At 35.5% G+C, this 17,767-nt stretch overlaps 1 protein-coding gene across 1 annotated transcript; it reads right to left on the reverse strand.

Annotated features, from left to right (window-relative positions):
- Nucleotides 1-6,098: 6,098 nt before the first annotated feature.
- On the reverse strand, nt 6,099-15,915 carry LOC121725773 (retinoid-inducible serine carboxypeptidase-like). The gene is made up of 9 exons (XM_042112880.1): nt 15,690-15,915; nt 15,102-15,343; nt 14,606-14,705; nt 13,846-13,976; nt 13,218-13,328; nt 12,418-12,745; nt 9,153-9,230; nt 7,291-7,439; nt 6,099-6,459 (listed from the first exon to the last, which is right to left on the reverse strand). Exons 1-9 carry the CDS (start codon nt 15,751-15,753, stop codon nt 6,328-6,330), a joined length of 1,335 nt encoding a protein of 444 aa, XP_041968814.1. The 5' UTR covers nt 15,754-15,915; the 3' UTR covers nt 6,099-6,327.
- Nucleotides 15,916-17,767: the final 1,852 nt, after the last annotated feature.

Here is a 17,767-nt window from a genome sequence, read left to right on the forward strand (position 1 = left end):
GAAACGTCAGACGGATATTGTTTATCTTGAGACAATGAAATTATCTTCACGATTATAAGTTTGTTTGACATCTTAGTTGGTAAGTTTGAACTTATGTGGGTACTACGTCTAACCTTTTCGCAGATCGTCACTTGTCAGTAGTCACACACAGTAACTTGCAAAGATCGAGGTTAAAGTTAACCCTCGTTTAAATAACATGTTATCTCTCATACTTCGTCTTAGTAAAAGGAACAAGATGATGTTTGACCCAGAAGCTTTAACCCAGAATCGTAACAATAATGAGATGCATAGGCGTACCGACGGGGGGGCAGGAGGGGGCAGCTGCCCCCCCTGTATCATGTTGATGTCCCTACTAAGTATATTATCCTGTACTTTCATCTATAAAAATTAAAAATTAAGAAAACTAATTTTTGCCATTTGTTTGCAATACAAAATGTTTACAACAAAAAATTTTTTTTTGTTAATTCTTTATAAACACCTAGCTTATGAAAAATCTGGGTACGCCCATGATGAGATGTCAACAGGTAAGTAACTACCTAGGGTACGGATGCCGAAATAGCATTAATAATAATTGTTTGACCATATAAAGATGGACCAGAAACCGTTTAAACACTTACTATGTGCTAGACGTTACCTTCTTAACTATACATACCTTACTAATGGCTGCTGTTAAGCATTGGTGTTTCATCCCACATAAAATCGGGTTTTGAGTTAATAATGCAGTTTTGTTCTTTATAACATAAGGTTTACGACAGTGAAATCCATTTTTTTTAAAACCAACTGTAGCATATTCTAGAGTACAAAAATGGTTAATGCTTATTCCTGTACGTGATGTTTTGTATATAGCATTTATATACTATGTTTCTTAAATGATTTGCGCTTAAACCACTGAACCGATTTTGATAAAATGTTGTATGCAGATACTTTGAATCAATTAAAATGACATTAGATACTTTTTTCCGGAAAATGTACGGTTCCCGCGCAGTCAACAAAAATGAATTTGGCTTATATGATATCGATATAGAGTACATGTAGATATTACGTAAGGTTTTGGAGAAGGACATAGGAAAATATTTTTTATCATGGAAAATGTTCGGTTTTCACGCAATAAACTTTGTTAATTTGCGTTTAAACTGCTGAACCGATTTTGATTAAATTTAGTTATTGTAGAAATAATTAGTTTATCACGTGCAGAGTTGGGCAAAAAGTAATTAGTAATTTTAATCAGATTACAAATTAATCAGTTTTTTTTAATGAAATAAGGGGGCAAACGAGCAAACGGGTCACCTGATGGAAAGCAACTTCCGTCGCCCATGGACACTCGCAGCATTAGAAGAGCTGCAAGTGCGTTGCCGGCCTTTTAAGAGGGAATAGGGTAATAGGGGAGGGTAGGGAAGGGTAGGGGATTGGGCCTCCGGTAAACTCACTCACTCGGCGAAACACAGCGCAAGCGCTGTTTCACGCCGGCTTTCTGTGAGAACGTGGTATTTCTCCGGTCGAGCCGGCCCATTCGTGCCGAAGCATGGCTCTCCCACGTATAATTGATGAAGTAATTGTTGTGCATCTGAAATTACCCATAAGTTAATTAATTAATAATATGTATAAAATGTATTCTAATTTTAGTTTGCAATTAGATTAATAATTTAATTAGACTAACGAGTATTTCAATAATTATGCCCAATGTCCAATGCTGGTAATTATAATAAATAAAAACCGGCCAAGTGCGAGTTAGACTCGCCCATGAAGGGTTCCGCAGCAGCAATAAGGTTAATTTCTATGAAATGAAAAGGTTTTTGATTTATTTTTATATTTCAGTTGATTTAATGAAAGGTAAATTAAGGTGTTCCATTTATGACCTATACATAAAACTACTTGCTAGATCTCGTTCAAAACAATTTTCGTTGCAAGTTTTTATAGTAATGTACATCATATATTTTTTTTAGAATTATTATGCCTCTACTTTAGAAGTTAGAGGGGGGGATACACATTTTAGCATTTTGGAAGAGTCTCTCTCGCAAACTATTCAGGTTACGAAGAAATTATATTAGAAACCTCAATATGATTTTTGAAGACCTATCCATAGATGCTAGGGTTGCTGAGGATTCCTCTTCCTCTTCCTCATAATGAGGAAGTTCCGCAATATTTTGGGTTCCTCAACCGTTACCGCATCTCCTCACCTCATAAATAAAAATACAAAAATCCTCTTCCGCTATCGCTTCCTCAAAATTTAAGAGGAATTTATGAGGAATTTCACTGCGCATGTGCGTCGCGTATCCGATCGGCAACGCACACGCCAGAGCGCGATGCCGCGCCGGACCGAACGGGCGAGCGAGACCTCCCCTCTCGCCAACCGCGCTGTTCCTTGCTTGTTTGTTTTAATTTGACATACCTATTAGCAAGCGTTGTTTTGTTTACGCGTGTACGCAGCTACGCACGCATTGCGAATAATCTAATAATTTGATTTATTTTATCGAAAATCTAAATTAGACCGAAGTGTAGTGCTATATCAGGTGTTCCCAGCCTTTTTTCTCCACTGCCCACTTTGAGAACAAAATATGTTTTAGCGCCCCCATTGTTTCACGGTTCACATAATTTCTTTTCCTAATTTAAAGTAAAGGGCATTTGCCACAAATTTGTCGGTAATATTAGCCCCCCCCCCCCCCCCCCAGCCTCTACAAAACGCTGCCATTTTTTCTGAGTCCCACACTACCCCCCTTTAGATTCAGCACCCACAAGGGGGCGTTATTGCCCACATTGAGACGCTGTACTATATGGACGTACTTCCTCTTCCGCTTCCTCATCCGCATCCTCTTCCTCAAAAAAATATCCTCTTCCTCATCCGCATCCTCTAAATTTGCGCGTGACAATTCCTCTTCCTCCTCCTCTTCCTCATAATCACTTCCTCAACAACCCTAATAGATACCCCACACGAATAGGTTAGACAAAAAAAAATTGTTTCAGTTGTACCTAGGGGAATCCCTAAAATTTTTGATCATTTTTCAATTTTTGTATCAAAATCTTAATGCGGTTCACAAACGACACCTACTTACCAAGTTTCAATAGTATAGCTCTTATAGTTTTGGAGAAAAGTGGCTGTGACATACGGACAGACAGGCAGACAGACAGACAGACATGACGAATCTATAAGGGTTCCGTTTTTTGGCTACGGAACCCTAAAAACTCCCACACCGGTTTCGGTGGCGGTGGCCGGTTTCAATAAAACTAGGCCAGTTACGCAGGAGTAATATCATAGTGCCCAAGTGTGTGCGCAATACATAGGAGCAATCTGCGGGGAGCGAAGAAGAAGCGGGAACTCTCTGTCTTTTCCCGAGACATAACGTATATCTCACAGAAATGGATATAGTTAGAACTGCCATGTTTATGTACTTCGCGTGCCATCGCGTTCCCAAATGTTGTACAATATCAAAATTTCGAAAGTCTGTTTTTTAGTCTGTGCTCCACCGTTATCGGAATCGGACGTCAATCGGAATTGTAAAAATGTCTAATTGTGCCCTATTGGGCTGTGGAAATTCGACTAGAAACTGTTCAGCGGCTTAGGCGCAAAATAGGAAACTTTATAACGCGGTATCCGTACATTTTTCAAGACAATAATTATCTTATGTCCTTTCAAGAGAGTCAAAGTATGTGCACACCAATTTTCATCAAAATCGGTTCAGCGGTTTAGGCGCAAATCATTTTTGTTTATCATACGGGTACCGTACCTTTTTCCCGGATGTAAAGTATCCTATATATATCATTGAAATCCATGTAGCGGTATAAGCAGAAATCATTTTTATTGAATGCCTGGGAACCGTACATTTTTTCGGAATAAAAAGGATTCTATGTCCTTTTCAGGGACTCAAATTTCGGAAAAATCGGTTCAGCGGTGTGGGCGTGACGAGGTAATTTTATATTATATGTAATAAGCCCTAGAGCAGTATAGCATTAACCATTTTTATACTTTTTCTCTTAAAAACGAATGTAAAATCAATTTCTTTTTTCATAATCATAATCTACGCATTTCAACAAAAAAAATGATACCGCACAATAACATTTTTTTGCTTAAAATAAGCAGAAAATAAAGATTATTCCAAAAAAACTTAAAACGCCGATTACTCAAAACTAGTCCGAAGTGGGATGACACACCAATGCTTAACAGCATCCTTATACTACCTCAAAAAAAATGTGTCTTATACAAGAGACCTGTGTGCCAACAGCCAGCACCGCACTAAATTCACCGCATTTCGAAGTTAATGAACTTCTTGATAACATTATTATCTTGATTCTGATTACGTCAGTTGAAATTGTTTACATTTCTCGTTTTTAAATTGATATGACCCTTTACATAACTTAAAAATTGGGTGCAACAAATTCAAACTATGTCACTAAACTCGTTCTGTCCTTTTTAAGGCACAATTAGTAGTGTCAGTATTCAGCGCTACCCGATAAGTATCAGACATTGGGCCAAATAGAACCATTTATTCATTCATTTAATACTAAGATATTAAATAAAAGTGCCCCGCGACAAAATCCATAAGTGTAACCTTATAATATCACTAAGATATTTAATTTAGTAATAATAATTTGTGTCACATTTAGTATATCGGAGCTCGTTTAATACAAACAAATCCTCTCTTTTTAGTTTAGTCGACTGGACCACACTGAAATAATCCACGGTACAAAAATATGCTCCAAAATTCAATTTATTATATTCCAAAATTCAATCAATTTAATATTGTGACGTCAAAACCCTAATGTAAGGTAAGTGGTAAACAAACATAATTATTATTTTGTACAACGTAATCTAGAGCGCAGGGCAAAAGATCTAAACGCGCGCGGAAGTGTTCCTATACAGTGTTCACGGAACAGGAAGATAGGTGCAAGGCTCAAACTATTTTATATTTTATTTAAAAAATACACTTTACAGTATTTTTATAGTTTATCTGATTACGTTACTAGTGGCGTAATCTGATAAGCTGTTAAAAGTAAAAAAAATTAAAACAATTTTTAAAAGATTTAACTATTGACATAAGATAGGTATCACACGGCAATTCAATGGCTTTTAAAGAACTTTTATAAGAGTTATGGGGATGTAAACGTCATAAGAAGATACATTTATAGAATTATCGAGTGAATACGATATTAATCTGCCGATTATTTTTCGATCCATATTCCATAGTCGAGAGAGTAATTGCTTATTCCAGGGTTTTTCAAAGTACCCAACTAGGGGTTCGCCATTTGACGGCTGGGGGTTCGCGACAAAATTTACGTAATGGTGGCAATTACAGGAGTCATTAATAGAAATGTCCGTAGATGAAACTCTTTAATCTGATTTCAAAAGGATGTCTTTGATAGATTTTTGGGCAGTTAGACAGGCAGAGTATTTCGAACTCTCACGCAAAGCGGTGAATTGCCTTTTACTTTTAAAAGCTGCAATCACTAAAAATGTTAACATCGATAAGACGTGAGAGCGGCGAATAGAGCAAAGCCGGGAAACCTTTACGCTTGGCATGGCCATAGTAGAAATATGAATTAAAAATAGTATCACTGACTGACATAATGTTTTAGAAACAATGTGATACTCGTATACTCTGCTATAAAAAACGCTTTATATGAAGGCAACGCTAAACCCGTTGGAGTCTGGATACTGGATAGGGTAATTTACTGTCTCGAACTACGACTTATCTGCACTTTAAATTATGGGTCACAAATTACTTACTTACTTTCGCTACACGACCATCATACACTTTCACTGTACTGGAAAGGTCAACTTGAATCTTATTTATCGTCGATATTTGGGTCAACATATTTTTGGATATAAGTACTTTGTTTATACATAGAGATATAATTATGTTGCATCGCTTATTACAACGACAAAGTTCGAAAATCTGGCTACACAGACTTAGCCTAAATTATATTATTTCACTTATGATAGGCTGCAAACAGAAGTAGGTAATAAAAAACTTACTAACGTCTTTATAAATAATATAATTATTACTATTGAAACTCAATTAGTACTTATAGGATAATAATTATTGCTAATAGTAGAAGTTTTTCATTTAGTTACACGTATTTATTTACATTTAATCATAATATAATATTCCATAAATTAATACTAATTTTATATCATATTCTGTACACATTTACAGATATACACTGAGGTTTGAGTAAGTAAGTGGGCAAGATGGATCATGGAGTACATAATAAAGTTACTTATATTATTTAGGCGATATTATTATGGTACGAATGGTATATCTAAATATGAGTTAATAACATTATTATTCTATGAAGTCTGAGCCTTAGCTAGGTACTAACGGTAATAAAAATCTAGTCTTCTAGATGTCTACTATAAATATTAAGTATTTTGTTCTCGCTTAGTTCCGGACTATTATCATTTTCTTTAGTAGCCATAAGATACTCTAAAATGTGTTCCATAGCTTTTGGATTATCCTCTGGAACCTGAAAAAGAGACAAGACCTTGAAACTACTTTAACGGCATGACATGATCACAAATTAGTTACCATTTACATTTGGAACATCTCATATTTAGTATGATTCTGCCTAATTGATTAACTAATGTTGGTCTTCTCTTGCGGCCTACATTATTGACAAACACGGCTAAGTTGCAAAATAAGTATTTTCCCAAAATGTGTGTTTCCCAAAATGTGTGAATGTTTGCGCCGATTTGCAAACAATTAATTGCAAAACAAAATTAAATGTCTGAGACGATCGTGATAAAAGAACATTTTTATGCAAGAAAAGATAATACAAGTATGACTAATGAAAAGTGTTCACGGGTTACATGAACTTGACTGAAAACAAATTACCAGGAGCAATATTTTTTTATTAGATAAAAGGAGAATATTTTTCAGATCACACTCATGATAATTTTACAATACGCAAATTTAATACGGCACAGAAAATGAAACTAAAAACTCAGTTAACGCATTATAAAAGGTTTTGTAAATAAAGGTCACTGTAACACATAATATCCTTATACATACCTACCTAATATTGTCATTTACAAAAAATATTCTCTAATAAACTGTGTGACAGCGAGATCAATAGCCTCCTAAGTCCTTACCTTGGAGTTTAATTCGTACTAGTTTTAAAGTACTATCAGAGAAGTTAATTCATGGGCAGATGGCGGACCTACGTAAATTGGTCGCGTTACGTCAATCCCAGTCGTCAGATTACAACTCACTGAATTGACATAACCCGATCAAACGACGTAGGTTCGTCAACTGCCTATGAATCAATTTCTTCGATGGCAGATGTAAAAAAACTTACCCAGTGTCCAGCTCCGAAGACACTCCAGAAACTGAGGCGGCCGACGGACTTGTAGTACCCGTTCCGGTGTCCATTTATGAGGTTCCGTCTCGCCAGCATAAACTCCTCCGCATGGGCCCACTTCAGATTGTGAACCCAATTTGATGCACCTGGTGATTATAAGATGTAAATGTGATTATAATTAATAAAAAACGGGTGACCTGATGAAAAGCAACTACCGTCGCCATTAAAAAAGCTGCAGGTGCGTTGCCGGGCTATCATACTTCATTGTCCCATATCACTATAACTTTTTAGTGTAACCCAATAATTTAACAAATCATAAGACACCTGCGTCACAGGCGATTACAAATATATTGATACCTAGCTAAAATTATGTCAATAAGGCACTACGCTGAAACTGACAAATATAAGTATGTTCGGCTTCTTGGTAGCCTTAAAGTTAAAGGCTAATAAGTAAATGAGATCATCGTTGACTAAAAGGTTAATAAAAATTAGGCAATGATACACTTCTACAGATTTGTCCATAACATGACTAGTGGGAACGCAGATTACGCCTGTGTCAAGGACGATAATACAATTCAAAAAAGGCAGATAATGATGAGGTAATATTCGACTTTTACGTTCAGCTCGTGATTGTAATGATACGGGGATGACTAATCAAAAATCATTTTTGCCCAAGCCTCGGTAGCCTAGAGAAAAAGTGAAATTCATTCTGAATAGAACCAATTTGCATTTGTTTATAGATCTGTTGAAATCTTATAAACAAACTACAAAGTTTGCACTTACAAAAATAACACAAATAACTATTTTTTATTCGTTTGTTTTTAACCTATTTAATGTAAAAATGCTCGGTAATTAAAGACATTTAGGGCCTGTGTCACTACTTCCTGATAAAGTGCCGGATAGGCTATCCACAACTTTTTTGACAGATTCTCTATACTTCATCTGTCAAGTTAAGTGGTGGATAGCCTATCCGGCACTTATCTGGAAGTGGTGAAACAACTCTAAACAGGCCCTTAGATTTGGTAGAAAGTACAGGATTCAAATGTTAAATAACATGATTTCTGTGTAATTTACGTCATTGTAAAGTTTGAAATGGTAGAGCAAGATAAAGTTAGTATGTACCTCTGATTCAGAGCATAATAGCTGCTGCACACAAGACGCTAAGATTTAAGAGTCTTCTATGTTCTATTTAACTATAATACCCAGTGATAGATAACTATCACTGGGTAGGGCATCACGTCTCCTAGAGAGAGAGCCGTGATGCTCAAGGTGTTCCTGCGCATCGCGGCCCTCCGAGTAGCGGGGTGGTGTCGGGTCTGTAGATGATCGCTGGTACAGTTGCGGCCGGTTCTATCGTACCCGCAACTCTGCCTTTAGCGATGACTGGAGCACCATGGGGTGTAAGTGGGTAGACAGGAGTTCCACATACCCCGGCCGATATCCCAAATTTGCCGGGGATGCGTAAAGCATTTCCCCATGTTAAAAAAAAGAAACACAAAAAATTCTTCCTTAGGGCATCACGTCTCACCCTCACGTCACCAAAAACCACACCAAAAAAGTTTCTAGGAAAAAACTAGTATTTTTAGGCGGTAAAGGTTTAAACACCGATTCTAGTTGAGTAGGTTAGGGGGCCAGGCATTCACTGCTTAACGGCCGTTCCCAATATTTGATCTATCTCTGGTTTTGCCCTACTAGAGATAGGAATAGCTCACAATTGACAAAAAAATTATGTCTAATGTGAGCTATTCCTATCTTTAGTAGGGCAAAAGATCAAATATTGGGAACGGCCGTTAGGCATCGAGTATCTTCCATCACAAATCATACCCATCTTATCACTGTTCTCTACATCTCATACATACCGACTAACGGTGTGACGACGTCCAAGTTACCGTTGTATATTGCAATTTTCAGTGACGTTTGATTCAGTAGCGCTTCAACTGAAAAAAAAAATGAATCTGTTGTGACCATAAAGTTAATATGCCTAGCGGAACAGAGCAATAGTCTCGAGCTGTCAAACGTAACCGAAATTGGTTTTCATCTGTGTGTAAAAATATGTGTACGTATACACTTACACAAGTATGACTAAACATGAATTCTATGAGATTAAATTGTCAACGTGCGGCACGTGCCGACTGCACGTCAAAAAAAGAGTTCTGCTGTCATGTATCATTGCATGTATATCACGTCTCTTTTTACTATGCAGTGTTACTGATAGTGACATTTCGCTTCCTCAGGCCTTTGTTTCTCTCACATGTTTCTCTATTCCGCTAGGTATTTTTTTATTATACTTTTTGCACACATTGGTACAGAGGCGGGCTTAATGCCTTTAGGTATTTTCTTCCAGCCAACCTTTGGGTGATGTTGAGACAAGATGAGGTAGATGCAAAGTACAATTTTATCAACAGTAATAAATACATACTATAATAATTACTATAACATACTATACGAATACTATATTTCAAGTAAACTAATCTATATATATAAAAATCAATTGCTGTTCGTTAGTCTCGCTAAAACTCGAGAACGGCTGAACGGATTTATCTTATCTTGGTCTTGAATTATTCGTGGAGGTCTAGGGAAGGTTTAAAAGGTGAGAAAAATTCGAATAATTGCCGGGAAAATCCTCAAAACAGCATTTTTCTATTTCCCATACAAACGTTTTCTAAATAAAATGGAGAGTCAATTTGTAATTTATTACCGCTGCATAAAGTTCAAATTCGCGTGCGCGTTGGAGGACCTAATATCGCGTTCTGAAACTCAACAAAAGTGAAAGTGAATCGCGAACGCGACAAAATTGCATAGTCTCAAAATACATAGTACATAAATAAACACAATTTTAGCTAACTTCAGTTGTTACTCTGTCCGATTATTTTTTTATTTTAGCTAACTTAAGTTTTTACTCTGTCCGATTATTTTTTTAATAAGACTATATAGAAATCGAAAGATAAATCAATAATAATAAAGACAAATTAAATTATAAATCTTAAGTTAACAAGTTAAGAATAAAATGTAATTAATAAATTTATAAAATGTAATAATTATTAAAGTTATAAAATGTAATTATTAAAGTTATAAAATGTAATTATTGAATCTATAAAATGTTATTAATGAATTTATAAAATGTTATTTACTGTATCTAATTTATTTCAATCTTACTGTTTTAATTAATTATTGTAATCCAAGCTATTATGTATTATCTATATTTAAATATTTGCACGCCGTGTATGGCAGAATATGTTTGTGCTATTATTTATTATTATTAACATCTTTTTGTACCATATTCTGGCAAATAAAAAATATTTGAATTTGAATTTGAATTTGAATTTAAATATATTATAAATGCGAAAGTATCTCTGCCTGTCTGTCTGTCTCGCTTTCACGCCAAAACTACTAAACCGATTGTAATGAAATTTTGTACACAGATAGTCTAAAGCCTGAGAAAGGACATAGGCTACTTTTTAACTGGAAAAGGGTAAGGGGGTGAAAATGCGTAAATTTGGTCAAATTAAATTAGTTCCAAAAACTCAAAATAGATGGCACCAAGAGTCCCCTAGATCGCGCTATTGCTTGCTCATGCGTATTTCTATAAGAGGTGGTACCATGTTAAAGTAGGTTTTTCGATTCTTTCGATTGATAAACACGTTATTAATTAAGAACTCACCTACCAACTTAGATTAGATATCAAATTCAAAAACAACAGCGCCAAAACTACTGAACCGATTGTAATGAAATTTTGTACACCGATAGTCTAAAGCCTGAGAAAGGACATAGGCTACTTCTTACTGGAAAATGGGGTTGTAATGTGTTTATGCGTAAATTTGTTCAAATTAAGTTAGTTCCAAAAACTGGAACAGATGGCGCCAAGAGTCGCCTAGATCGCGCTATCGCTTGCTCATATGTATTTCTATAAGAGGTGGTACCATGATGATTGGATATTTAGATTTTTTCGATTGATATACATGTTATTAAATAACTTACGTACCAACATAGAAATCAGAAACAACAGTCTACCAATAACAAATACTAAATAGTTTATGGCCTGTGGGTATTGGCTATTGGGCAAAGCTAAAGTTGTGTAATGCATTATGCAGCTAAGTTGTGTACCGCTAAATAAGCTTTAAAAGGTATAAAAAAGTTTAATTAAAAAAATCATTTTATGTGCACACTACACGGCTGTTTTGGGTATTTTGATTTAAGGGGTACCAGGGTTTTAAAAAGCTTTTGACACCAATTTTATTGACACTGCGCGCTATAAACTGAAGTCTACGCGGACGAAGTCGCGGGCAACAGCTAGTAAATAATAAATATTTATACCTATACATAATAAATATCATAATATTATGTATTTTAACTTTATGGTTGTGACTTATTATAAGTAACAAAAATGTATGCCTTTAAAGTTGATATACAGAATGATAGTGATAACGGGTTTATAATTCTACGTAACTAAAAAATGAAGTACTTGTAGGCGTTATCAACATTATCATTATCAAATAACATTGAATGAATGCGTAAATATTAGTTTACAAATTACACTCGGAATAATCTCTCAGAAACGACGTAATATAGCTGTGAGATAATAAAAATAATCAACAAATAAAACGCATTGTATAGCCTGTACTGTAGGTAACTTGTAAGTAAACGCAGATGCGTTTTGATGCATACAAAGTGATACATTTTTGTAGATGAGCTTATAATATTTTTATAGCAATTGATATAATATAATATGTTCTTCTAAGAACAGGTAGGTACTCGACATCTTTCGGAAAATCTTTCTTTGATCTCTGACGCATAATACCACAATATCCTATCCATCAAAATTGGTTTCTACCTATCCTGACAATTTTTCACTTTTATTATACTTAGTACTAGATGACGCCTTCGTTTGTTGCGCGTCAACCGTACATTTTTTCGGAATAAAAAGTATCATAATAATATGTCCTTTCTCGGGACTAAATTCAATCTCCATACTAAATTTTACCAAAATCGTTTCGGCGCGGCGGTTTGGGTGTGAAGAGGTAACAGACAAACAAATAGACACACCTTCGCAATTATAATATTAGTAGTATTATAAAATTAGTATGGATTAAAATTAAACATACTTACTAATAAGCCAAAACTCACCGTATTTCGTAGTGGACACATAAAAATCTGGTGTCATATCGTTGAATACTTCCTCCGAGATGTAATTCCACTGGAGACTCTGGTTTACGACGGACAAAGTCGGCTTAACATACTTGTTTATATCCGCGTTCAGTTTCCGAAGTATAGGCTCAGCGTTGTGTTGGTTGATGTTGTTGTAGTTGATCAACATTTTCGCTTCCCTGTATATCGTCATTATGATTATCATCTTCAGATTGGGTATTTGATCGTATTCTTTCTTATCGATCAGTCGGCATATTTGAGCTGTTATAGCTGTTAGTTGCATGTGCGCTCTTTTGTCTAGGATACCCTGAAATCATTTTCTATTAAAATTGTACAGTTTACTAGTCTCCACATGGTAGGCTTTCTCTCTGTGCGTATGTTATTCATAACTGCACGCATACTTAGCAATATTTTCAAGATTTGTTATCGCTGTAGTTGTGCTCCTACACTGCCGTTAGAAAATTTTAGAATACAAAAGTTTAACTTTTGTTTGTAAATTTTTTATAAAAGTGACGACGGGGTATGCGGTGAGCCCTTGGGTGAGCCAATGCCAGATTTAAATGTAATTAAATGCTAGTAAACATTAGTAAACATTTTCTATAATAGTGTAGGAGCACTTATAACATGTACCAGTTCCTAACAAAATATAACCATTGACAACATTTTTATGTTAGAAAATGTTTACGAACATTTTCTAACGGCAGTGTGGGAGCACCATTAGAGTTAAAATTTATATTCTAACTTGAATGAAAATTTAACTAATCTTAAAGAAATATTACCATGTGATAGAGGTAGTCGGGTTGAGCGAGAGAGCTCTGTTTAGGGTCGACCCAGCCGCTTCCAAGCCCGATGCCCTTAAAGTTCATTTTCAGTCGGTTTTTCTCTATGTACTGAAAGAAAAAAGTAGTAATTAAACAGGATCGATAACATTATAAATTTTAACGGAAACATGAATTGCCTTCAAGATCCTTTAAGATTTTCGTAGCAATTCAGCAATTAAGAGATCTTCATTCCCAAGCATTTTCGCACGATCGAGAAAAACCTAGACGACAGAGTTCGTTGACTCGCCTTGACAGACTACATAATTATTTGAAAACTAAACAAGTACCAAAGACTTCTATTAGTATTAGTAGTTTAAGTTTAAATATAATTCTTTGACAAGTACCTACTTGTCTATTGTAATGTCAATTACAAATTCAGTAAACAAAACTAGTCAGCAAAAAACTTAAACAGAGTTTTAATACGTTGTATGTTGATTGCGGATCCTAGGTAGGCCTTTTTCCAACAAAAAAAGCTTCAAAAGCTCCCCGAGTTGCGACAGGCTACAGACAATTTTTGATGGTTTTTATGCTATGGGGTATCTAATCCTTTTCTACTTCACCGTCCCTTACGTGTTGAAAAACTTACGGTATGTAAATGTAGAGCCAATCTCGGAGTCAACTTGCTTCCGTAGCTCTGTCCTATGACGTAGGTGGGCGTCGCACTCAAATACTTGTGTTTCTTAAAGAACTCTCGTATCAACCTCACCAGATCTTTAACTGTAACGTTACGTACTCGGTTAGGTAACACATAAATGGATAACTTTCTTGCAATTTTGTCAGACTTGCAAAATTCTGAGAACAAGTTCAGTTGTACGAGTAGATACTTTTTAATAAAAATTCCTAAATATAACTTTGAATGTGTGAAAGTTTTGAGAAGATAAACAACAAGATGTACGTAAAGCTTGCAACACAATATAATAGACGAACCTAAAAAATAGTTGACATAGTCGTTTTAGTAAGTATAAAGCTTAAAGTTAGCTACCAAAAGGCTAACATAGCCATTTAAACAAATACGTGTTTACAGGTCTCCGGGACCTCATGTACCGAGATTGTTAATTAAATTACAGAAATAAATCTATACTAATATTATTATATAAATACGAAAGTGTGATTGTCTATCTGTCCGTCTGTTACCTTTTTACTTCGCGCCCAAACCACTGAACCGATTTTGCTGGAATGTATAGAGATACTTTTAGTCCTGGAAATCAATATAGGATACTTTTTATCCCTTTATTTATATATTTATAGGGAAAAATGACGATTCCCGCACTATATAAGTAAACGAATTTTGGCGCAAGGGAGTTGCGGGCGTCATCTAGTAGATAATAAAGGGTTATAATAAATACCAGCTGCTCTATCAGATCTGACGTATGAGGAGTTGTCTGTGGTATAGCTGAAGCCAGTTCCCACAGGGTGGTCTATCAGTAGCAGATTCCTCCCGCGAACCTGAAACATAAGAAATGATTAAGGATCTAATACCTACTATTGTTCCTACAGAACCTCAACTTTAATGGTTCCCATATACAGGGTGTAGTGAAACAAAGTGGTAATACTTAAGGGTGTGTTGTGTCCCTTGATTTGGTGGTAGAGTTTACTGTTGAAGTAGCAGCGCTAAAAGTTGAGTTTGGTAATAGTACTTACTGTTCAATAAAACACCGTTCATGTCGGCCAAAAGGTAAGTATGTAGAGCAAAATTACCAACAATTTAAATAAGCGCTAAAGACGATTAAAATTTCTTCACTTATTAAAAGAGACGGCGGATTATAATATTCGTATACATGACCTATTTTGTATATTTTGAAACGAAATACCCGAAACCAAGTCAAAATAAAATCGACTTACCCAAGTATGATTTCGTGGTTGCATATCCATAGTCACAGGTCCAATTTCAGCGAAATTAGCTATACCACTCGCTGCCAGCCCTGGACCACCCTGAATCCATATAACGAGAGGCTTCTTCTCAGCCTCAAACGTTGTACCATCGGCGTAGTAGAACCAGTAAAATAGAAAAACTCCGGGACGCACTTCCACGTATTCCTGTATACTCTTCCATGGTTTTATAACTTCCAGGTAAGGATTTTCCTCTAGAATAATATTGTTTTTAATAAGTTTTTTAAAACTCTACTATACGAGTAATATTTTTAACACGCGCCTAATGACTTAACTAGCCCGGATTCTAAAAGGCTAGGCGTAAAAAAAACCCAGAAAATTGTTTTTAAAACGTTTCAGTTAATTATCATCATTACTTTTATTTTAGCAGAAATTAAAAATGTAGAGCCTATTTACTGAATGAACTTTGTAAGCCAGAAAGTTGCATCAGCACCCTATGAGGTTTGCCTTCGGCCGATATTGGAATAGTCAAAGTAAAAGTTACAAAACCCGAATGAAATTCACTAATAATATCTCAAAAATGTAATAAACCGAACTTACCTTCACAACTTAATTGAGTCACGTTGCTTAAAAGTATAACCAGGAAAATGCAGAAGATTTTCATTTTGTCTCCAAATTATTATTGTTTTAACTGCAGCTTGTTTAGCATTCTTGTTCTAATGTGTTTGTGGTCGTAGGAGATTACTTTTGCGAGTTTTAAACGATTATGAAACTAAATTTAAGAGGCACATTGTAATTGTACGCAAAAGTATCACGCGCTACTAAGGATGTACGTAGGCTGTCACTATATATAGTTGAGAAACTGATAACGGACTTTGTAGTTATGTATATTATGTAATGGATAGGATGAGCTACGTCATGCCATTTCAGTAGCAGTGACACAAAGAAAAACGTCTTTGTTTAAAGGCAAATTACTTATTTTCAGGCAAAAAAGACGTTAACATAAATTCTGCCGCTATAATAAGTAGGCATTAAACATAATATGTTTAATACATACTTGTTATATACGGGGATATTTTCCCCGTGTTGTACTCTACAAGTCACAACAGCAAGGTAGGACATAAGTCTGCTATGTGGCCAAGTTTACTAGCCAGTCTAGATGGTTTCGAAGGCTTTCCTAGTAAATAAATTATATTGTACCTATTACATGACGCCCAAAACTTTGTTAAGCGTGCAAAGGTAACAGACAGACAGACCCTCGAAATTTGAGTTTAGACATTATATTATTTAGGTAGCCGGTAGGCTTCGTCCAGGCAACAGTAATTATCATTAGACAGTAATCAGTATACGGACCTATTTTATAGAACTATTTAAAGTAGACTAGCAACCTATTACATAGCAGTTCTCCTACTTGCTAAACTATTAACTACTCGTACCTACTTGCAATCTATATATATATATAAAACTCAAAGGTGACTGACTGACATGGTGATCTATCAACGCACACCCCAAACCATTGGACCGATCGGACTGAAATTTGGCATGCAGGTAGATATTATGACGTAGGCATCCGCTAAGAAAGCATTTTGATCAATTCTACCTCCAAGGGGTTGAAATAGGGGATGAAAGTTTGTAAATAACAATACTTCTTAACGCGAGCGAAGCCGCGGGCAGCAGCTCGTTTAACTATAAAACTCGGATGTCGGATAGTGTTTTCAGAAATAGCTACGTAGTAAATGAGTAGTGATTATTTACAACTGTCGTTATATTGTTTGCTCGTTGTAACCTTTTAAAGCATAAACTAAGAACTAAGAAGGTGTGCACTGTGCAGCTAAGGATTATAATGTTACAATAATACAGGGTGATTATTATTTATTCTGAATAATCACGCTGTATATGAATGCTCTAAATATGAACAACTTTTTTAGGGCAGCAACTGTCCTACGAGAACATACAAAATTGCTAAGCTGCTTTCATATGAAACGTACTCGTAACTTTGTCAAAGAAGTTGCTGTCATATTATAAATAGTTGCAAAATCATTCTGTAAAGTCTCGAAATAAAATAAAAAAAATCACCCACTACAATACCGACTAGAATTTTGAATACCTAGAAAGGTACCTCTGTTGGTCCTTGGTTCGAATGATTGCAACTTTTGAGACGATTACAAAATATTGTGTCCGGGAAAAACTCTTCTTCTTGACCTTAAGAATATTAATATACCTATGTCCTAGTTAATATAAAGTCAACAGTTACCAGGATTAAGTAGTTAAGTAAAACGCACTTAATATGATCAGTGTTTTTAATAAATAATAACATTATTAGATATTGCTACATAACTTACGATACTAATATGAACAACAAATGTATTACAAAGTTAATATAATACCGTGTACCACCATAGAAAATTGGTTCACATGTAGTAGCCAGTAGGTACGTCATTAGTCGTTATAGCCAAAGTCAGGAAAAGTCAAAGTTAGTCGAGAGAATATTATCTATCAAATTACGTAGATCCGCCATCGCAAAAAGAACCAATTTCTCCGGTAGTACATATTGAGTTACATTCATAATATTACTAGCTGTTGCCCGCGACTTCGTCCGCGTGGACTTCAGTTTATAGCGCGCGGTGTCAATAAAATTGGTGTCAAAAGCTTTTTCGAAACCCTGGTACCCCTTAAAT

The sequence above is a fragment of the Aricia agestis genome, chromosome 3 (genome assembly GCF_905147365.1).
Source record: "Aricia agestis chromosome 3, ilAriAges1.1, whole genome shotgun sequence".
Lineage (NCBI taxonomy): Eukaryota > Metazoa > Arthropoda > Insecta > Lepidoptera > Lycaenidae > Aricia > Aricia agestis.